This window comes from Acomys russatus, chromosome 1, assembly GCF_903995435.1.
Source record: "Acomys russatus chromosome 1, mAcoRus1.1, whole genome shotgun sequence".
NCBI classification, from domain to species: domain Eukaryota; kingdom Metazoa; phylum Chordata; class Mammalia; order Rodentia; family Muridae; genus Acomys; species Acomys russatus.
This window is the reverse complement of record NC_067137.1, coordinates 94105794-94128957: the sequence shown is the minus strand read 5'-3', so window position 1 is coordinate 94128957 and position 23164 is coordinate 94105794. Positions and strand designations below refer to the sequence as shown.

The following is a 23164-nucleotide window of genomic DNA, read 5'->3' as shown; positions in this document are numbered from 1 at the left end:
AACTTATGCCGTACAGTTTCTACTGAGTACCCAGCAAATGTTGCTTCTCCATATTTTGAAATAGACTACTATTTTTCTATTACTACTATTCCTATTTTTTATTCTAATTCCTTTCTTGGGATAAGTGCCATTGTTTATTTGGTTGGTTGATTGTTTTTGGCTTTAAGAGCCAGGGTCTCTTTGTGTAGCCTTGGCTATCTTAGATCTAGCTCTGTAGATCAGGCTGGCCTCAAACTCATAGAGCTCCACCTGCCTCTGCCTCCCAAGTGCTGGGATTAAAAGCGTGCACTACCACTGCCAAGCCCATTTACTGTTTCAAGAAAACTAAAAAAACAAAGCAAAACAAAAATACTATTCCATCCCTAACACACTGGAAGGTTAGGCCAGTTTGGAGGGAATCACGTCTAGGACAGCTGTGATTTGAGCATAGGCTTCACTTTCTAACTCCCTATAAAGTGTACTTCCTGTCATTTGAGCAGAGACTCAGAGAGTGGTGTGGAAGCAGGGAAGAGGTACATATTCTAACTGGGGATCTGAGGTCAGTGACTAAGTTTTGCAAAAGCACATTTCTAACAATGGCTCCCCAAGCACCTGTAGGGTCTCAGACTAGGAAGCAAGGAATCTTTATTTTGCTTCTTTCACTCTGACATTTCTTATTCTATCTGTCAAGTTGTGAGCTCTAACAAGAAAGCAAGCACCTCAAGTTCAGAAGTTGAATTTTTATCATTTCCTGTTTAATGCTCTGTAATATTTGTATGATGTAGTAAGTGCAACCATGCAATGGTCAGCAAGACTGGAAAACTTGTCTAGTATCTCCTGGTATTACTATGGTTACCTAGGACAACCCTACATTTCTTCCTATAAGACAGGCTTCTGGAGACAGAAATCAATCCTGTCTCTTCCTCACACACAGATGAGGCTGGATAAATGTTACTGATAATGCATAAACAGAATGCACAAGACAATGAAATCAATAAAAATCTTTCCTCAGTCTAGTAACAGCACTGCACCATCATTTCTACTGTCATTGTGCCTGTCCTAAGTATAGGCAAGCAGCAAGCATGAGCCAGAGCCATGGAGACTGCTGAAGGGAACGCAGAGCTGCACACCTGTGTGGATGCGACGGTGGTTCTTCAGGTTTCCAGCTGTAGTGAATTGCTTACCACACCCAGACTCATGGCACATAAAGGGTTTCTCCCCATTGTGTGTCCTCATGTGCACCTTCAGCCTCTGCAGCACATAAAAGCTTTTCCCACAACCTTCTGCAGGGCAGATGAAGGAGCGCTCATTTCTGTAAAGACAATCACAAGTAACAATATCTGAAAACACTTTGTGCTGGTAGTGACAAGTCAACTTTCTATTGACACTCATGGCAGACAAACTGGAACATATCAAAATGACCTGGTTTATTAAATTATAAAATCCCAATCCCAGCTGCAACCAATTTCATGGATCGAAGGTAATGGCCTAGGCGAATACGCATTATTGTTGTTGGATTGGTTTTGTTTTCTCCAAAACATGGTTCCTCTGTGTAGCCCTGGCTGTCCTGGAACAAGGCTGGCCTCAAACTCAGATATACCTGCCTCTGCCTTCCTAGTGTTGGGATTAAAGACAAGGCCACCACCACTTGTTTTTGTTTTGTTTTGTTTTTTAAGTGCATGGGTGTTTTGCCTACATTATCTGTGTACCATATGCATTCCTGGTGCCTGAGGGGGCAAAAAGAGGGCATCATATTCCTGGAACTGGAGTTACAGGTGGCTATGAACCATGTGGTGGGTGCTGGGAATCAAACCTGGATCCTCTAGAAAAGCATCCAATGCTCTTTCTTCCTTTTTTTTTTTTTTTTTTTTTTGCATCCAATTCTCTTAACAGCTATTCCATCTCTCTATCCCTTACATATTTTATAAAATTCTCAATTTATTTTGTAATGAGATGAGAATTTTTGCTCCTTAAGATATTTTGGTGCCAAATGTCTTATTTAAATACTCATCAGGAATAAAGTAATGAGAGGTAGAGGTGAGAAAATAAGGAATTCAGAGCCATCCTTTTCTATAGATGGAAGTCTGAGGCCTACCTGAGGCCACATGCCTCAAATAAAATAAAATAAGTATATAATACAACTTTTTCTATTAACACACAAGAGCCCTGGACCAGGCATGGCCATGCACACTTCTCTCAGTACATAGGAGGCTAAAGAAGAGGATCCTGAGTTCAAAGCCAGATGGAGCAAACAATGAGAACTTGTCTTAAAAAACAAAACAAATGTGCTCGCTTCGGCAGCACATATACTAAAATTGGAATGATACAAAGAAGATTAGCATGGCCCCTGCACAAGGACGACACGCAAATTCGTAATGCGTTCCATATATTTAAAGTAATTCACTCATTCATGTGATTACTGATTACTGCAAATTCTTACTGAGGCATCACCATGTAGAAAGCACAATATTTTTAATAAAACCTCACTGCTTCCAAAAAAAAAAAAAAAAACCAGAACCCAAAACAAACAAAAATCAGGGGCTGGGAATATAGCTCAAGAAAAAGTATATTTTTAGCAGATTAAAAAGCCCTGGTTTAGAGGCTGGAGAGATGGCTGGGAAGTTAAGAGCACTGACTGCTCTTCCAAAGGTCCTAAGTTCGATTCCCAAAACCACATGGTGGCTCATAACCATCTATAATGTGATCTAATGCCCTCTTCTGGCCTGCAGGTGTACATGCAGATAGAGCACTCATATACATAAAATAAATAAAATCTTAAAAAAAAAAAAAAAGCCCTGATTTAGATCCCAGAATGACAAAAACAAGAAGCAAACAAGAGGCTTCATATTAGGTGGCATGCCTGTAAAAGTCAACACTTTGGAAGCTGAGGTAGAAAGATTATTTAAGCTCAAATACTTGGAAGCAACTTTGCAGCACAAGATTGCATCTAAAAACAAACATAAGAATCAGAGGTCTATTTTTTTAAAAAAAAGGGAGGAGGAGTCTGGAGAGATGGCTGAGCAGTTAAGAGCACTTAAAAAAAAAAGAAGAAGAACCAGAGGTCTGGGGCTGCAGAGATGTCTCAGTGGTTAAGAGGACTGGCTGCTCTTCCAAAAAACCCAGGTTCAAATCTCAGCACCTACATGGCAGTTCACAATTGTCTGTAATTGCAGTTCCAGGGGATTTGACACCCTCACACAGACATACATCAAAGTAGAACACCAATGTAAAAAAAAAATAACAATTTTTTAAAAAGTTACAGAGAGAGAGAGAGAGAAAGTCAGCACACACCACACCGGAGATCTTAGTTTCTTGAGACATTGTCTCACTATATAGTCCAAGCTGATCTCACAGCTGTCAGCTTTCTAAAGGCTAAGGTTTTATATATGATATATATACATATCATCACACTTGACTAAAAAAGACATTTTAGCCAGCATAACTGGAGTCCTTTGTTTTCCTGCAGTTTGTCTATTCAAGGACAAGTTCCTCACCGATGAGTTTTAAGGTGGTACTTGAAGTGAGCTGGCCACACAAATGTCCGGTCACAGCCTTCAACTGTGCACTTGAGCTTCTTTTCCACTTGAGGAAGGGGCCCAGAGTCTTTGGGTTGCCCATCACCAGAACCAAGGTGGACATTTTCTCCTGTAACAAGTGGCATATTTATAATTCAGGGAAGGATCCTGCGCAGATACTCAGATTCAAACTCCTACATTTCACTCATAATAATCATTAGTCAGATGTCTCCTTGTGCTTACTACATATCGCCATGAGAGCACGCTACAGTCCCGTCCAGAGAATCAACCACAATTACGTTTCATTTCACAAGAGTAGGCTTCTGACAAAGGTACAAAGAGCAAATAAGGCTCCTTTTCACATATTTTCACAAAGCAGAACTGAAACTCTTCTGTAGTTGCCATGCTTGATGCTACACACTCATTACCTCAGCTTTTTTGGAGGGATAGGGGAGAAGCAGCAGGATCAAGATACAAGGTCATCCTTGACTGAGAGGTCTCAAAAAGAACCCTGAGTTCCTAGACAGACAAAACTCCCTCCATCTTGTAACATTGGTTGGTAGAGAAGTAACACCCGGAGTGGAGGCTACAGAGTAACTTGAAGTTGTAGGCAATAAAATCTCACTGACTGGCTGGGTAAGTTTATAGCAGAATTTTTATCAGAGATGGCCATTCTTAAGATTTATATTTCTTGAATCAACTTGTTCATTTCTTATCATTTGAAGGATAAGAACAATCTTCTAATTTCCCATCTTGCCCCTTTTTGGTTATCCAATGTTTAAAAATGTAAAATCTCAGATAAATTTAAAAGTTTTACTTAAACTTTTATAAAAGAGAGAGCATGTACAGGCTACAGGCATGCTGTTCCATGAATAAAGGAAGGCAAAAAGAGTAAACAATGCCTCTATTAAATTTACACAAGATTAGTTAATTAAATATGTATGCAAGGTCCGTATCAGCAGGTGGTGCTCCTTTCACTGTCTTCAGAATATTGTCACCGATTCTGCCTTGACCATACTGAGTTTCTCTGTATACATACAACTTAGAAATGGGATTTATGCTGCGTAGGGTGGCACACACCTTCAATCCCAGCATTCAGGAGGCAGAGGCAGGTGGACCTTCGTGATTTTGAGACCACCTTGGTCTACAAAAATAAGTCCAGGACAGTCAGAGCTACACAGAGAAACTCTGTCTCAAAAAGAAAAAAAGAAAGAAAGAGAGAGAGAAAAAGAGAGAGAGAAAGGAAGGACGAATGGATGGACATTTATATTTCCAAAGTTTACTCTGAAAAGCAAAGAGCAGGATATAATGTGCTGTACTCTTCAGAGCCCCTATAAACAGTTGATCAAAGGCAGTTTCTGTCCCCCAGCAATCTTTCTTTCTATCGCTACATTTTTCCTTGACACATTTTATCAAGTTAACAATTATAAAACTAATTGTCTTAGGTCAGCATGTAATTTCAGATGTTTCCTGCTGGCTAACAGTAACATTTTCTTCATAATATTGCTTCCCATTTTAAAAAACATATTTAATCAACAAAGCTAAATTTTAACCAAGACAAAAGTATATATAACATAAAATTCTCTCATTAATCTCAGAGATCCAATAATGGGTTTCTAATGAATGGTCCACGGAAACCTTGTGCTAATCCAGGGATTGACATCAGTAAACAACTGGAGCTTTGTAAATTCTATTTTCTACATAAATTAAGAATAACAGCTGGTGTGGTGGCGCAAGCCTTGAACCCCAGCACTTGGGAGGCAGAGGCAGGTGGATCGCTGTGAGTTCCAGGCCAGCCTCATTTACAAAAGGAGTCCAGGACAGCCAAGGCTACACAGAAAAACCCTGTCTCAAAAAAACAAACAAACAAAAACAAAGCAAGGGCCAGCAAGATGACTCATTGAGTAAGCAAAGGTTCCTGCTTCCAAGCTTCAAGAGCTTGTTTTATCTCTAGGACCCACAAGGTAGAAGGAGAGACCCAACTCTCACAAAGTTGTCTTCAACTCCTACAAGGCATATACACACTTGTGCTAACGCACATGTGCGTGCACAAACACACACACACACACACACACACACACAAATAAATGAATAAGCAAATGAGAAAAAATAATGCAGAGTTGGGCATAGTTGCCTGTGCATACAATTGTCAGCAGAGGGTGAGACAAGGAAATAAAGAGTTTGAGGGGGCATAGAGTACTTAGTGAGATTCTATATCACAGAAAAAAAATGTTTAAAAAAATTCTCAAGCTGGGTGGTGGTGGCGCACGCCTTTAATCCCAGCACACAGGAGAGAGAGGCAGGTGGATCCCTGTGAGTTCCAGTCCAGTCTGGTCTACAAAGGGAGTCCAGGACAGCCAACGCTACACAGAGAAACCCTGCCTTGGAAAACAAATCAAAAAAATCTTAGGGAATCTCACCAGGAAAATGGAACTGTATTTTTGTCTTATGTTTGTGCTTACTTTGTGTTCAGGAATATAAAATACTTAAGGTTGTAAAGGTAACTTCTGTTTTGTTTTTTGAGATGAGGTGTCACTGTCTAGACCAGGCTGGCCTCAAACTCAGAGATCTGCCTGCTTCTGCTTCCCAAGTGCTGGGACTAAATGTGCACACACCACACTCAACCCCAAACCCTTCTGGTATAAAAACCTTATAAAATACCTTAGATTGTAAAGCTTATATGTAATTGCTCACAATCCTATTTAATCTCTCTGCAATGGGCCAAACAGGTAAGATACTCATCTTTTTCTTCTGAACATGAGAAAATCAAAAGTGTACAAGGCAAGAGAAATCAGTAAATGAGGCACATCTGGACCCTGCACCCTTCACACTGGCAAGAGTGGTGCTATATTCTTTCTTCTTTCCTCCCTTCCTTCCTTCCCTCCTTGTTTTTCTTTCTTTCCTTCCTTCTTTTCTTTTTCTTTTTATTCAGGACAAGGTTTCTCTATGTAGCCCTGGATGTCCTAGAATTCACTCTATAGACCAGGCTGGTCTTGAACTCAGAGATCCTCTTGCCTCTGCCTCCTAAAGTGCTGGGATTAAAGGTGTGTGCTGACAATGCCTGGAGCGGCACCATTTTCTAAATGTGAGAAGAATGGTGAAGGTGTCAAGATTTTTGGACTAGAAAAGAAATCTCAGGAAAAATCCTCTCCAAATGGTTAAAATAAACAAAGGGCACTCTGGTTTTGAGACAGGGGTTCTCTATATAACAATCCTGATTGTCCTCGACTTGCTTTGTAGACCAGGCTAGCCTCAAACTCACAGCGATCCACCTGTCTCTTCCTCCCAAGTGCTGGGATTAAAGGCATGCGCTACCACGCCCAGCTACAAAGGGCACTCTGATAGTCACAAATACACTAATTATTTGAAGATGAGCAAAAGTATGGAATTTTCTGTGTAGGAGTTATTGTTTATAAAAATAAAATATTCTGAAATATCTGTAGAATCCCTAACTTCTCTGAGATATTATTTAGCTTTTTGTTTTTATATGAATAGTAATTAGAAAATAATTATCAATATATTCTGGATTACCAGCAAGAGCTCCAAATAGTTGTGACAATTCTGTTTGTAATCTTGGCTTGATTAATGATTATTATTGACACATGAAAATAACTTAATCATCACAGACTAATGAGAAAATACAGAAGCCAGGCCCAGTGGCACACACCTGTAATCCCAGCACTCAGAGGCAGAGGCAGGTGAGGCCAACCTGGTCTACAAAGTGAGTCTAGGACAGACAAGGCTACACAGAGAAACCCTGTCTGGAAAACAAAACAGAGAGAGAGAGAGAGAGAGAGAGAGAGAGAGAGAGAGAGAGAGAGAGAGAGAGAGAGATGCAGAAAAAGAACTAATCAAACAACACCTAAAACTTAATGGTATGTTATGTAAAGGAAGGTTTGACTGGTGGGGGATGTTTTGAATCTACCCGTGCATGACTCTTAAGGGAAACATGTACTGTGCCCAAATTTGTAATACAACAGGTCTGTGCTGAGGCACGAGAGTTGTACTTTTAAGATTAATTGGAGGAGGGGTGGCAACAGAGGAGTGTAGAATCCTCTGGAGCTGAACTTATAGGTTATGATCCACCTGATGTGGACATTAGGAACCAAACTCCTTTGGAAGAGCAGTCACACTCTTAACGCTGAGGCACCTCTCAGCGTCAAGACAGCCACACCTCTAAGCTGCCAGCTGATTGGGGAACAGCATTCCACGAAGTTGAACAGGTTAAGCTGAAAAGAAACATCAGACTGAGAAAACAGCTCAGTGTGGGAAATGTTTGTCATACAAGCATGAGGACCTGATTAGCTGCTTAGAACCCATGTAAAACATCAAACAGCCATGTGTGGTATAATCCTAGCACTGGGATTTAGCCTCCCACATCCAATTCTTTTGTTTTTTGTTTTTGTTTTTCTTTTCTTTTTCTATCTTTCTTTCTTTCTTCTTCTTCTTCTTCTTTTTTTTTTTTTTTTTTCCCCCCTCGAGACAGGGTTTCTCTGTGTAGCCTTGGCTGTCCTGGACTTGCTTTGTAGTCCAGGCTGGCCTCAAACTCACAGGGATCCACCTGCCTCTGCCTCCTGAGTGTTGGGATTAAAGGCATGTGTTTGTTTTTGTTTTTTGAGACAGGATTTCACTTTGTAACACACTCAATTTTTTTTTTAAAGATTTATTTATTAATTATTTGCACAGTGTTCTGCCCACATGTGTGCCTGCATGCCAGAAGAGGGTACCAGATCTTGTTATAGATAGTTTTGAACCACCATGTGGTTGCTGGAAATTGAACTCAGGACCTTTGGAAGAACAGACAGTGCTCTTAACCTCTGAGCCATCTCTCCAGCCCCACACTCAATTTTTTTAAAAACAATAAGTAACTAGCATAAAGTAATTAGCTAATTAACAAAACTGCCAAAAATATCAACATAGTTTTAGCAGAATGAGTCAGACTCAATATTAATTTTACAGTTTTTTTGTTTGTTTGGTTGGCTTTTGTTTTTTTGAGACAGTGTTTGCCTTGTAGTCCTGGCTGTCCTGGACTCTCTCTGTAGATCAGGCTGGCCTTGAACTTATAGCAATCCACCTGCCTCTGCCTCCCAAGTGCTGGGATTAAAGGTGTGCACCACCACACCTGGCTTACAGTTGTAATTTTCTTTCTTTTTATTTTTTTTAACAGTTGTATTTCTATTAGCTCATAAAGCTACTTTAATTTCTTTGCACTCTAAATATAAAATGTTTATATAAATTTTATCTTTACCTACTTAAGTATGATTTCAGTAGAAACATTCAAGCTAACCTCAGAATCTGTACTATTTTCCCCATTTTTGGAGACAGAGGCTATAGCCTGTGTTGGCCTTGGCATTGCAATCCTCTTGCTTCAACCTCATAAGTGCTAGGACTAAGGCTTTGTGCCACCGTCTAAAAGATAATCTGTATATTACTTAAAAGCTGGACATTCAAAACATGAGTTTAGTTGATTTGGTAGACAAAGCCCAAGTTGTTTTATTAAATAGGACAATTTATTTTTAGGCTTCCATTCTCATCAATAAAATAATTTGAATTATACACAATTCAAAATACAACTGTTGCATTACCTAAATCTCTGTATGAAAAGACCAGAGAGGAAAATGCCATAGGAGTCTCACCATTGCTGCTGGTTTTTGCATTCTTTGCCAATTGTGCACGAGTAGCCGCAATCAAACTGTCATGGGCTAATTCCTGAACCCGGAGGAACCATGGGATACTACTGTCTGTGCTCTCCCCAGAGAGAAAGTCATTCCCTGAATCCTCTGTCTCATCCTGTACAAACACGAAGTGCTCAGCTGAAGAGCCCAGACCTGGAAGGAGGAAGAGAACACAAGATCAGCCAACACCTTTTATTAGTACTGGCCCAGAGACTTTGTGTCCTGAACCAATCATTCTAGATCTTTCCCTCTCACTTCAAGTTTCTGTTCTTATAAATAATTAAGATATCATTTTTTCATTTAGCCCACAGGGTAATTGTTAGCCCTGTCTCCTCTTGTTTCAGAAGCAAAATGTTCCTTCCTGGCAACCAGGCCACCTCCCACTTGAAATATTCCAGCCCCGATGCAGTCCTTCTCCCTTGCATGCTTCAGTTAAGTTCTCTCTCATGGAAGCTGGAAAGATGGCCCCTCAGTTAAGAGCTAGGGTTACGGGTGAGTGCTCCACAGCCGGCAAGTTTGTTTGTTTTTTACTGGTTTTGTTTGAGACAGGCCTCAGTGTGTTGCCGAGGCTGGCCTCAAACTTGTTGCTCTCCTGCTTTGGCATCATGGGCGCTGGGTTTACAGTGTGGACTAAGGTTCAGCTTCTGTTTTCACTCAGTCACATTCCCTTCTCTCCCCACATCTCTCTTCCAATAACTTACTTTTACAAAGGCCATCAGACAGACACAGTCTCACTGGGCTAGACTATAGTATTTGTAATCATCTAGTATCCTCTCTTTCTTTAGTCTTGTTTGTTTGTTTTTTTTTTCCAGGCAGGGTTTCACCCCTGGCTATCCTGGGTCTGTAGACCAGGCTGGCCTCAAACTCACAGTGATCCACTTGTCTCTGCCTCCCAAGTGCTGAGATTACAGGCGTGCTCCACCATGCCCAGACGTACCCTTTCTTTCTTAAAATATTTTCCTCCCTTGGTTTCCCACCCACCAATCTTTCCCAATTCTACTTGCTGTTCTTTCGCCCTCTTAAACGTCCTCCTTCCCAGGCTCCCAGGCTTACCTTTTTTTATACTTATGCTTCAGACTTCTTGGAATCAAAGAATGTACTATCCATGTTTCACATTTCCTGAGTGTGGTGAACAGCCCAGTTGCCTACTTTGCACCAAACCTCTCCAGAACTCTGGATTCCTATTTTTAACTCTCTGAAGGATACTCCCTCCTCACTGTACCCTCAACATCAAAACAGCAACAGACACAAATGGAACTAAGCATCTTCCCCCAAGCATCTTCTGGCTCTCCCTATCTTGGTCAAGGCCATCACATTAATTTCCCAAACAAATGCTTCTTTTCTTTTCTTCTTTCTTTCTTTCTTTCGAGACAGGGTTTCTCTGTGTCACCTTGGCTGTCTAGACTTGCTTTGTAGATCAGGCTGTCCCCAAATTCACAGCGACCCATCTGCCTCTGCCTCCCTATTGCAAGATGTAGTGATACATCCTATGCCTGCACTCAGCAGTAAGAGGCAGAGGGATCCCATATTCAAGACAGTCACTGCTGCATGGGGAAACCACCATATTCAAGAGTGTACCATAGACAAATAGCACCTGACACCCAACAAGACTTCCAGGAGCAGGCAGTGTCATCACCTTGCAAACAAATTGTGCCACTAAAGACAGGGATGATAAAAGCCAAAACGAAAGGACCAAACTTTTCTTGTATTTGGCAAAATTAATAACCAACCATCTCACAAACTTAAACAAGAGGAACTGCAGAGTCATCATACAGTCTTTGTGCTTGCTTTATATATTCAACTTATTACCAGATCACACCAGTTCTCTAAGTAATCAGATAATAAAGAGTCTCTGCATCTTATATATATTTAATATTTACCCCACCTCTAACCTTTGCCCCTAAAAAATGAATAAAGTTCAGAAAATATTAAAACCTACCTGCTCTTGTTAGGTTAAGAAGAATAAAAGAAGTGCTATCACTTGGCTGTAGATCTTGCAACAAGCTAGGTGACTCTGGAGTGGACAAAAACTCTGGGGACTTCTGTACAGTTTGAGCCCTTGTCTCTTCTCCGTCTGGGCCCACATTCACCTGAAGGCTCCTCAAAACAGCTGAGGAAGGGACTTCCTTGGAACAATTAGTATGGTTTGAAGTGTCATCTAGTAGAAGAAACACCAAAGCTTTATGTAGCATTCACATCCAGGGAGCACACCTTGTAAATACATAGCATCTACGAACTAAACTCCAATTTGTTTCTAGCACCTTTACAAGAGTAGACTGCATGCTCATTTTTGCAAAAAAAAAAAAAAAAAAAAAAAAAACTGCTTTAGAATAATCACAGGGGAAAAAACAGCATGGGAAATGACTTAAGTTTTGTAGACTAATCAGGATGTTTCATTACAGTTTGGGGTTTATACTGGATGTACATAAATAAGACTTGCTCTAAAGAAGTTCCGAGGTGGCCAGGCATGGTAGCACACACCTTTAATCCCAGCACTCAGGAGACAGAAACAGGTGGATCTGTGTGAGTTCAAGGCCAGGCTGGTCTACAGAGAGAGTTCCAGTACAGCCAGGGCTACACAGAGAAACCCTGTCTCAAAAAAAAAAAAATCTAAATTAATTAATTAATTAATGTCACGAATGAGATAATAATCATTATACTTATAAATTAGAAAAATAGGTACAGATGTGATAGCTATAAATTAGTTTTCATTTATTATCTGTAATTGTTTATATCTAAAATAGTTCAGAGAAGTATAGTAGCACATGCCTGTTATTCCAGCACTTGGGAAGTGAAAATAGCAAGATCATGAGTTCAAGACCAGCCTAGCTACAAAGTGAGTTAGAAGCCAGCCAAACGTCTCAAAAATCAAAACAAAACAAAAATAAAAAAAAAATTAAAGTAAATTATTTTAAATCAAAATTAAGAGGGAAGGGCTAGGCGTGATGTCTCAGTATTTGAAAACGCTGGAGACTAAAGCAGGAACATTGAAAGCTGAAGGCCAAGCTGGTCTACATAGAGACCCTATTTCAAAAGAAAGAGGCTGGAGAGATGATGATTAAGAGCACTTGCTGCTCTTCCATAGGACTAGACTTATTTTTTCTTTTTTGGTTTTTTGAGACAGGGTTTCTCTGTGTAGCTTCGCCTGTCCTGGACTTACTTTGTAGACCAGGCTGGCCTCGAACACACAGCGATCCGCCTGCCTCTGCCTCCCAAATGCTGGGATTATAGGCATCCGCTACCACATCCAGCTAGGACTAAACTTTAGATGCACGCACCCATATCAGATAGCTCACAAGTGCCCATAACTCCAGCTGCAGGGAATCCAACAGCCCTTCTGATTTCTGTGGGCACTTGCATGCATGCTTACATACACACAAGCAGACACACATGTACATATATAAAAAAATCCCCACATGAATCAACCAACAAAAGTGCACAAAACAAGCAGTAGTGGTGCATGACTTTAATCGCAGCACTTAGGAGGCAAAGGTTAGCAGACCTCTGTGAGTTCCAGGAACAGCCAGGGCTATGCAGAGAGACCGTGACTCAAAACAACAACAATAACAACAACAATCACACAAAGGTAAAATGCACAAAACAAGAAAAAAGGATGGTAAGAATTGAGATTTGGTGATAGAGTGTTTTCCCAGCATGTAAAAGGTCCTGGATTTGACCATGGTGCTACAAACACAAACAACAAAAAACCTAAAAGAAAAGTAAAGTAAAAAACACAAATTTAAAAACATTCTGTCGAAACCCTGTCTCGAAAAACCAAAAAAAAAAAAAAAAAATCTGTCATATGTTAATGGACAGCCATGTTAATTCCATGCTTTCGCTATTTTGACTAACTTAGAGCATAGGGGTCCACATACCTAACATATGACTCAATTGATTTCAATTCCTTTGGAGAGATACACATAAGATATATACATACAATACACCTAAGAGTTCTATTTTTAGCTTTTTGAGGAATTTCCATACATTTTCCATAATTGCAACAGTGTACAAGGGCTCCCTTTTCTCTACATCCTTATCAACATTTGTTACTTTTCACCTTTTAAAAAATATATAATCATTCTAACCAAGTAAAGACATTTTGCTTCTATTTTAATTCCCTCTACTATCCATACTCAACAAATTAAAATTCGGACAGAAAACTCAGGAGGACAGGGAACTTAACTAACAATTTATTAACACCTAGAAATTTGTACAGGTTGGAAAATTTGGATAATATGACTCACAATATGCTAATAGAAACACAGCAAAAGATGTGAAAGAGCTAGAGACACACAGGAAACTTTTAACAGATTTATTTCGGTGTTTGAGTGTATGTGGATGTAAGCACATCTGCATGGGTATGCATGTCTATTCATGAGTGGACTCCAAAAGAGAGTATCAAGCCCTGTGTGTTGGTGCCTACCTTTAACCCCTGCACTGAGGAAGCAAAAACAGGTGAATCTCAGTGCAAGGCCAGCCTGGTCTACATAGCAAGACCTCCTCTCAAACAAAACAGTGTGTTAGATACTTGCAGTCAGAGTTCTAGCTTTTTTTTTAACTTTGTTACATTTATTTAGAGAGTGTGCTTGCACATTCACGCTATGCTGCATATGTGGAGGTCTGATGACAACTGCCAGCAGTCAGTTCTCTCTTTCTACCATGAGGGTTCCAGGGATCAAACTCTGGTCAGCAGGTCTGGTGACAAGTTCCTATTTGTTTGGTGGGGATATGAAACTTTAGTCCTCATGATTGCATTGCAAGTGCTCTTAACCAGTGAACCATCTCTCCAGCGCAAGATAGGAAAACATTACTATTCATTGGTTGAATAAATCTTTTTTTTTTTTTTTTTTTTTTTTTTGAGTCTCAAAAGAACTTAAAGTCTTTACAAAACATCATTTGAGGGAAGTAATCAGAATGTAAAACAAACAACTGTCATAACAAGCTTACACTGACCTCCCCTGATTAGCACTAACATTCTAAACAGTCCTCAAATAGCTTAGATATTAGAGAGAGAGAGAGAGAAGGGGGAGGGGGAGAAGAAAAGAAAAAAGCCTTTAAAAATATTATATAGGGCTAGAGGCAGCACACAGTATTTAATTCCAGCAGAGGTAGAGGCAAGTAGATCACTCTGAGTTTCAGGGAGTCAGGGCTACGCAGCCAGATCCTGTCTCCAAAAAAAAGCTGCACACCTGTAATCCCAGCACTTGGGGAGGCAGACACAGGTGGATCTCTGTGAGTTCCAGGCCAGCCTGGTCGACAAAGTGAGTCCAGGATAGCCAGGGCCACACAGAGAAACCCTGTCTCGAAAAACAAAACAAAACAAAACAGACCTCCAAATGAAAAAAACTATACAGTAATTTCTTCAGCTACACTGGACTTTCACTATTGCCTCCATCCCTGCAGCCTGGCTTCTCACCTTTCTCTGCCAAGGCTAATGATGTCCTCCTCTGCCTTTGTGTTCTCTGCCTCTTAGGGGCCTCTGATACTCTGGTTTCCCTTGGGTCCTCTGACTCCTAGCTATGATGACATTCATCTAAATACTCTAGTCTACTTTCTCATTTTTCCCTCCTTTTCAGGCTCTCTTGTGTGATACCGTCAAAAGGGAGTCCCAGAGAGCTACAGTGGCCTGTCTGTCTCACTTTCACATACTCATTCCTACGGCTTAAACTACTTAGGCCCAGCCGGGCGTGGTGGCGCACGCCTTTAATCCCAGCACTCGGGAGGCAGAGGCAGGCGGATCGCTGTGAGTTCAAAGCCAGCCTGGTCTACAAAGTGAGTCCAGGATGGCCAAGGCTACACAGAGAAACCCTGTCTCGAAAAACCAAAAAAAAAAAAAAAAAAAAAAACTACTTAGGCCCTTATGGCTTCCATGGCTACTTTTTTTCTATGACTTCTAAATTTTATTATCAACCAGCTGCAAAATCTACTCCTGCCACAGAGTAGGCTAACCTCTTAAGTCTTCTTTGGTCTATCTGTAGTAAACATATTTTACCTGGTAACATTAGCCGACTGCATTCTGAGGCCTCGGTCACCGGAAGGAGGGATAAGCAAGTAATGTCTTTAGCTTCTGATTCTACTAGCCCTTGTCCCAGGGGGATGGAGGTATTCTGAACAAACTGAACCAGGAGCTGAGGAGGGGAAAAGAGGCAACACTGAGAAATAGAGGTTGCTAGGAATGAATCTCAACCTTCAAATTTACTGAACAGGTGATGATATAATTAAGTCTTGTTCCTGGTTAGTGATTAACTACATTTATCAAGGTTTCATTCTATAGAATAGTTGATTTATAAAATTAAGTTAATCTGTCATTTTATATCAAAGAAAAATTATGAATGTGTATTTTAAAATGAGCTGTTTTTAAAAAAAAATCAGCTGCACTGTAGGATTACATCGTACAAAGCATTGTCCTGGGTATGGGGTCATTTAATCTTTTTTTTTTTTTTTCATTTAATCTTCCTAGTAAACTCCTAAGTGAATCAATCTGAAAACACTGACTTGTCTAAGATGACATAACTAGTTAGAAGGCCTAGTCTTCAAAATTAAGCACTGATTTCAAATTTGGTGACTTTTGTTTAACGGAACACAGATTTACTAAAACTGAGATAGAAAAAGTGATTAAAATTGTAAAATGTTTAAATCTCCCAATAATGTTCAGAAAGAAAATATTTTCTATATATGATTAACAATGTATATATACACACACATATAGCACAACTATATAGTATAAAATACTTTGGGGATATAAAATATTTTATTATATTTAAACACTTTAAGTATTTCATTAAATACTTAAATAGGAAATACTTAAGTAAAAAATTCACAAAAGATAGAAACAGAATAGTGGAGTCTTTGAGAAAACATTTAGTAACAGAAAAAAAATCATAAACTAAGAGTTGTAGTAAAAAATCATTTAGCTCACAAAGTTAGAAATGTTTACTGTTAAGCCACTAGAGAAGCTGCTTCCTGACCAATGGACTAAGAATAAACAGCTAAGTGGACTTACCTCTGGTTTGGATTCTAACTCATCTGATAACATTGATTCAGCTTCTGAAATCCTGTAGCTCTTTGGGGGACAGGTTCACATCTATTCAGAGTCAAGGACACCTTCCTGTTACACTCATATCCCTTTAAGAAACATTATGCTTTTCCTGTAGGATGCTGAACTAGGTTGGTGATCAATTCAACCTAAAATAAGGGTACAAAAGAAAAAGACACAGCATTAAGAGCAGTAGAAAAATGTAGCTAAATAAACAAAGGCGTCCCTCGCAACTAAAAACCACAAGGAGACAAGGAACTCAGCCCATAACATTTGTTTTAAACGAGAAAAAGCCAATAAATTTCAAAACCTATAAAAGTGTTGCTTTAGCCAGGTGTGGTGGCACATGCCGTTAATCCTAGCACATGAGAGGCAAAGGCGGATGGCTGTGAATTCAAGGCCAGCCTGGTCTACAAAGCGAGTCCAGGACAGGCAAGGCTACACAAAGAAACCCTGTCTTGAAAAACAAAAACAAAAAACAAACAAACAAAAAAAGCAAAAACAAAAGTGTTGCTTTGGTAAACTATTTCTACTTATTTTTAAATTTTTATTTTTAGCCAGGCAGTGGTGGCACATGCCTTTAATCCCAGCACTTGGGAGACAGAGGCAGGCTGATCTCTGTGTAGACCAGCCTGGTCTACATAGTGAGTTCCAGGACAGTCAGAGCTACACAAAGAAACCCTGTCTTTAAAAAAAAAAAAAAAAAAAAGGGTTGGGCTCAGTGGTGCATGCCTTTAATCCCAGCACTTGGGAGGCAGAGGCAGGCAGATCTCTGAGACTAGCCTGGTCTACAAAGTGAGTCCAGGCCAGCCAAGGATACACAGAGAAACCCTGTAACTCCCTGCCCAAGTGCCCACAGAGTCCAATAGCAGGTGTCAGATTCTCCTGGAGCCCTGTGGAGTTTCAGGTGGTTGTCAGCTGTTCTATGTGGATGCTGAGAACCAAATTCTGGTTCTCTGCAAGAACAGCAAGTTCTCTTAACCACTGAGCCATCTCTCCAGGCCCCATAAAATTTCTGCTTCTAATGAAGCCCTGACTGGCCTGAAATTCACATAGATCAGGCTGGTCTCCCACTGTGAGTTCTCCTGCCTCTTCCTCCTGAGCGCTAGGAGGGGTTACAGCTATGAAAAGGCCTTAAATATGGAAAAGCTGTATCTCCAAAGAGGTCCATCGAAAATGTAAGACAAGACAAAAAACTAGAAGCAATACACAATTACCTTTTAGAGAACTTGAGCGCACACACACAATATAAGGCATGGCCATTAAATATGGCATTGTCACTTCAAAGTGCAATTATGGCTGGGGATATAGTTCAGTGGTAGGACATTTGCCTAGCATGTGCAAGTACCCAGGTTTGATTCACAACACTATAAACACACACACACACACATACAATTATCACAATTATGAATGCCATACAACAACAAAGAAACTGATTACAAGTCTATTTCCCATTTTAACACTAATTATAGCATGTATAAGAAAAAGTAAGACGAGCCGGGCGTGGTGGCGCACACCTTTAATCCCAGCACTCAGGAGGCAGAAGCAGGCAAATCGCTGTGAGTTCGAGGCCAGCCTGGTCTACAAAGTGAGTCCAGGATGGCCAAGGCTACACAGAGAAACCCTGTCTCGAAAAACCAAAAAAAAGAAAAAAGAAAAAGTAAGAAGAAATTCAGAGATATAACAGTAGTTATATTGTGTAACAGGACAGCATGACTTACTTTTCTTGGTTCTAAAAGGTAATTATGCTGTTTTGATAATTTAAAAAATAAGTCTAGAAGAAGCATAGCAGTGCACACCTATAATCTCAGCACTCAGGGAGCCTGGGCTCTGTAGCAAATTCAAGGTCTGTCCAGCCTACAGTGATACTCTATCTCAGAAAAACAAAAACAAATAATAATCAAATCTAGAGGTGTAACTCAGTGGTAAAGCACAGGCATAGCATGAGACAGTGCTCTGAGTACAATCTCCAGCAATTAAAAAAAACAAAAACAAAAACCCAGGGGTGGGGATGGGGTGAGGTGGGGATGGAGCTGTTAGGTGCTTCCCAAAGGACACAGAAGCAATGGATTCATCTTCATCCTCCCTCCCTCCCATCTTTCCTCCTTCCTTGGTCACACTGGAGACTGTATCTAAGGTCTATTCATCTAGCTAAACATAGACCTTGCTAGTCCATTAGCCTCAAACTCTTCCTTAACTCCCCACCACACCAGTACTTTGGCAAATGAATTCACTTAACTTGGAGTAATTGCTAGTCAAACTGAGAGTACTGCTATCTATAAAGACAATTAAAAAATTTACTAAGAATGGAAGTTTTCCATTAATACCAGGGTAGACGGGAAAGTTAAGGCTAAGACAGACATTAAGAAATACTAAAGCCGGATGCAGTGCTACATTCCTGTAAACCCAGCACTTGGGAGATAGAGATAGGTGGATCACTGTGAGTTTGAGGCCAGCCTGATCTACAAATTGAGCCCTTGACAGCCAAGGCTACACAGAGAAATCCTGTCACAAACAAACAAACAAACAAGAAACTGCAATTAAGGCCTGCTAGATGGCTCAATTTGTAAAGGTGCCATGTCTGACAACCACAATTCAATCCCCAAGACCTTTATGAAAGGAAAGAACTAACTCTCACAGGTTTCCTCTGACCCCCCACAAGTGTACACACAAATAAAAACATATAAATTTCAAAAGAATTTGATTAATTCAAAAGAATTAATACTTTGTTGATGTCTCTGCCTGAAATCTAATTTACAAGACATAATGAACTGCTCCTTTTATTTCTTACATAAAACAAAGTATCATAAGTGCTCAACTTTTCTTTCTACACACACTTTTCTTACTCAATAAGCTTAATATGGTTTATCCACTCTTCTTCTTCATGAGAGGAAGAAACCAAGGTTCAACAAATCATGTGACTGAGTTATTAAGCTGCATAAGCAAGTTAGCATAAGCAGAGAATGACTGCATCTAAATTTAATCTTAAATTAGCAGGGTTTAGCAATTTCTGTTCCCAATTCCAGCTCACCTAACAAGCCAAAAAATTACCAGGTGTCTAATCAGTTTATCTTTAAAGTGCATCCATCTTTGAGATTCCTGGATTGTAGACTCGCTAAGAAATGAAACAAATAAATAAATAAATAAATAAGAAATAAACAAATGAGACAATTCACTGACCCTTAGGTGTTACCCACAGTATCTTTTTGATTTAGTGCTTTTGTTTTAATAATCTTTGAAAACAAATAAGGCTATTCTGGAACAACTGCAATATGCATATTATAAATGAATACAGCCATACAATCTTGGTGCCCAATTTATGTCTTGTATAGGTACTGAACGAACAAATAAAAAAGAATTCACTAGATAGGCTGAACTCTCACTGTGTTCAATACACAGTGGTTTATCCAGTGTTCTATGTGGACTTCTGTAACACAGAACTTGCTAAGAACACTAGCCAGCAGTACAATGGCAAATACACTGGCTAGGATTGCTGCTGTTTCCAATTCCATTACCTAGTTAGCCAATTTCAAAGGCTACAATGTAAATTTTGTTCCTGCAGTGCAAATGTTTTTTTCCTACAATGCAAATTTCTAGGAGTTTGAGGTCAGCCTGGTCTACATAGTATCTAACCAGCTAAGGCTATAAAGTAAGACCTTATCTCAAAACTGAAGTTTTGCCTGACGTGGTGGCACATGCCTGCCCATGCCTTTAATCTCAGCACTCAGGAGGCTGTAAGAGGCAAGTGGATCTCTGTGAGTCTGAGGCCAGCCTGGTCTACAAAAGCGAGTCCAGGACAGCCAAGGCTCCACAGAGAAACCCTGTCTTGAAAAACCAAATAATAAACAAAGTTTCACTGAAACAGTGCACATAATATAAAATGTACTGATTTTTAGCCTTTTTAATTTTATTTATTGTGCATGGGTGTTTTACCTACATGTTGTCTGTACATCACATGTATGCAGTACCGGTGGAGGCAGAGGATGATGGACCCTCTGGAACTGGAATTAGAGGTGGTTGTGAATTACCATGTGTGGGACCTAAACCCAGGTTAAGAGCAAGTGCTCTTAACTTCTGAGCCAGCTCTCTAGATCCCAAATTCACACATTTTGAAAAGTATAGTTAAACTGTCTTTAGCATATTCATAGCTCTGCAATCACACGCAGAACTAGAAATCACATGTTTTGTTTGTTTGGCTCTTTTGAGGGGCTCAAGGGTTCAGGCAGGCTCTTGCATAGCTCAGGCTGGCCTGGAACACTGTATGTTTCTGAGGCTAGCCTTGAACTGCTCCTCTCTCCTGCTTACACCTCCACAGACTGAGATGAAAGGTGTGTAGCACCTTGCTTAGCTAATTTTACATTTTCCCATAAGAAACCCTGAAATCACTACCCACTTCTAATGTAGTCATTACTGTGAGTTTAAAGAACTTCCATACAAGTCTCCCTGTGAGCACATAAAAAGCACTGGATAAATATTCAGATAAAGAGTAAGTAACAAGACAAATGATACCCAGCTCCCCACCCCTTCAGTCCTGACTTCTCAATTCCAAAACGTCATTATATTCACCTGCTGAGGGGTCTGGGGAGATGGCTCAGTGGTTAAGAGCATTGTCTGCTCTTCTAAAGGACCTGAGTTCAATTCCCAGCACCCACATGGCAGCTCACAACTGTCTGTAACTCCAGTTCCAAGGCATATGATACCAGTGCACATAAAATAAAACTAAATAAAAGTTATTTTTTAAAAAATTGCCTGCTCAGTAAATTCACATGTATATCCATCGGCATTTCAAACCATGTCCAAACCCTACCAAACCTGTCCTTCCTGAACTATTCCTTTTATGTATTGCCCAATCTTCTTCCCACTCCCCTGCAGAGTCTGTCTAGCAGTGTCTCTCATTCTGCATACATAAATAATCTGTCATTAATGACTTCCCCAGGTTTATTCCTACTGTGATGTTGTTTAGATTTCTCAGCATCTCTCAACTTTGTGTTTTTTTTGGGGGGGGTGGTGTCAATTACACTATTAACACAGGCTTCTAAGTGGTCACCTTGGGTTTAAAATGTACCATTTCCAATCTATCTTTTACCCAAACACTCATTATTTTTCAAAACACAAAAAATGTTTGTCACTCCTCATAGACATAGTCTCTCAGAATGGTCAAACCCCTAAGAGTAAACCTCTTCAACTGACATACTCCCCCTTCACCCCCAATAACCTAGAAATTGCAGAACATGCAAAGCTTAAATTAGAATCCAAATCGTCTATGTTGCCCTGGATTATGCCATACTCTACTATAACACAAAGTGTAATTTATCAATGCCAAACACCCAAAATTGTCTTTACTTAAAAATGTTTTATTCTCTTTGTGTATGTTATGCGGGCCCTTGTATCAAAGACTAATGTGAAAACATGAACTCTTAATCAATCTTAATAATATTTAACTCCCAAATGGTGTCTAAGTACATTTCAGAGCCTCATGAGCAAGTGAGATAAAGTTTAACAAACTAATCGGATCCTCTTCTCTTGAGAAACTTCATAGGACAAGTTCAATGAGCAAAGCACATCCTGGCTGCAAACACTCGCTGCCCCACACACGGGCCTGAAGTGACAGGCAGAGGAGACATCAAAGCTCCAGCCCTGGTCCGCAGATGGTCCCATTCCAGACCAAGGAGCAAGTGGACGCAGGAAAGGAGCCGGGACCTCTGGCTGCAACGCAGACCGGGCAGCGCTGCCAACGCTACCCGCCAGCACAAAGGCCTCGGTGGAAGGCCCGAAGGTCCGCCGGCGGGTGCAGACCGAAGCCTCCGCCCCGGGGACTCGCTAACTCCGCATTTTTCTGGGGGGCAGTCTGGTTTCCAGGCACCTTCCCGCAAAAAACAGGCAAAGGAGCAGAAACAGCGCGCCCCCAACCCTTAAAGGGGAAGGGCCGAAGCCGCCGGCCTTCGGAGCGGTCGCTCCCGACCCGCTAGACCCCAGACGCTGGGGGGTGGGGGGGTGGGGGGGAAAGGAAACTGGGGGGGGACGGCTTCCTAGTGCCCTTCGGGGGCGAACTCCACTCCAAATCCCCAAACTCCGCAGCGGCTTCCTTTCTCTCCGGGACCACCTACCCGAGCGGGTGTGGCTGGCCCCAGCCCGGAGCTCACCTTTCAGTCCTGGGCAGCGGGCTGTCCGTCAGTCAGTGCCGAATTCCGTCCACACACGGCGTCTTCCGGCTCCTGCCGGAAGCAGCTCCAGAGCGGGACAGGAAGTTTGGCTCCCCCACTCCAACCCCCACGAGCGTACCCACTCGCTTTCTTCTCCGCCCCGCGGGGGTTTCTCAGGTCGAGGTGCTGACCCTCCGGCGGCTGCTGGGGCCGATCCCCCCGCTATCCCACTACACACACAGGGCTCCGGAACGAGGGGCCGCAGCACCTCGCCCCCGCCCCCTCCTCTCTGCCCCTCAGGGCTCTGGGGTCTGCCAAGTCTGAAACCAGGTCAGTGCCTTCTAGCCGTGACGTCACCGCCTTCCCGCTGAGGTGGGTGTGAGAGGCTGTGGCGGTGGCAGAGGTGGGTGGGAGGAAGATGGAGCTGAGGACTTATGACAGCTAACGAGAAACAATGTTCCAAAACTCCAGGAAGAGCACGGGAAAATGAAGACCTGCATCGCCCACAAGACTGGGTATGAATTTAGGCACATGTACAGCTTTGGAAACAGTTAAGAATTCCCCAGAGATCTTGGATGTCCTAACTGAGGGCTCAGATACTTGAGTTCCAAGCTGGATGTAATAGTTTTTGCTGGAACTTTGGAGTTTGACTGTGTAAAATGTAAAGATCTGGCGTGGTGTAGACGCCTGTAATCCCAGCTCTTGGGAGTTCCAGGCCAGGTAGGGCTACATGGTGAGACCCTGCACAAAAAACAAAAACCATGATGTGGTGAGACAGAGAAGGTGATTAAAGGTAGTGCCCTTGGAAATTAATGT

General features: G+C 41.2%; 1 protein-coding gene and 1 non-coding gene across 3 annotated transcripts in view; one reads left to right on the top strand and one right to left on the bottom strand.

Annotated features, from left to right (window-relative positions):
* The window catches only part of Znf410 (zinc finger protein 410), a 33993-nt gene extending 11494 nt beyond the window's left edge, over positions 1-22499 (bottom strand). For both annotated transcript variants that reach the window (XM_051148886.1, XM_051148881.1), the window contains exons 1-7: positions 22349-22499; positions 16173-16354; positions 15162-15297; positions 11109-11327; positions 9131-9322; positions 3474-3624; positions 1110-1291 (exon numbers count right to left, since the gene is read on the bottom strand). In XM_051148886.1, coding sequence (XP_051004843.1) covers positions 1110-1291; positions 3474-3624; positions 9131-9322; positions 11109-11327; positions 15162-15297; positions 16173-16205 — 913 coding nt within the window. In that variant the 5' untranslated portion in view covers positions 16206-16354; positions 22349-22499. The remainder of the gene's footprint in view (positions 1-1109; positions 1292-3473; positions 3625-9130; positions 9323-11108; positions 11328-15161; positions 15298-16172; positions 16355-22348) is intronic.
* LOC127197802 (U6 spliceosomal RNA) lies at positions 2265-2371 on the top strand. The gene has a single exon (XR_007831765.1). It is a non-coding gene; the product is annotated as a U6 spliceosomal RNA (small nuclear RNA).
* Positions 22500-23164: the final 665 nt, after the last annotated feature.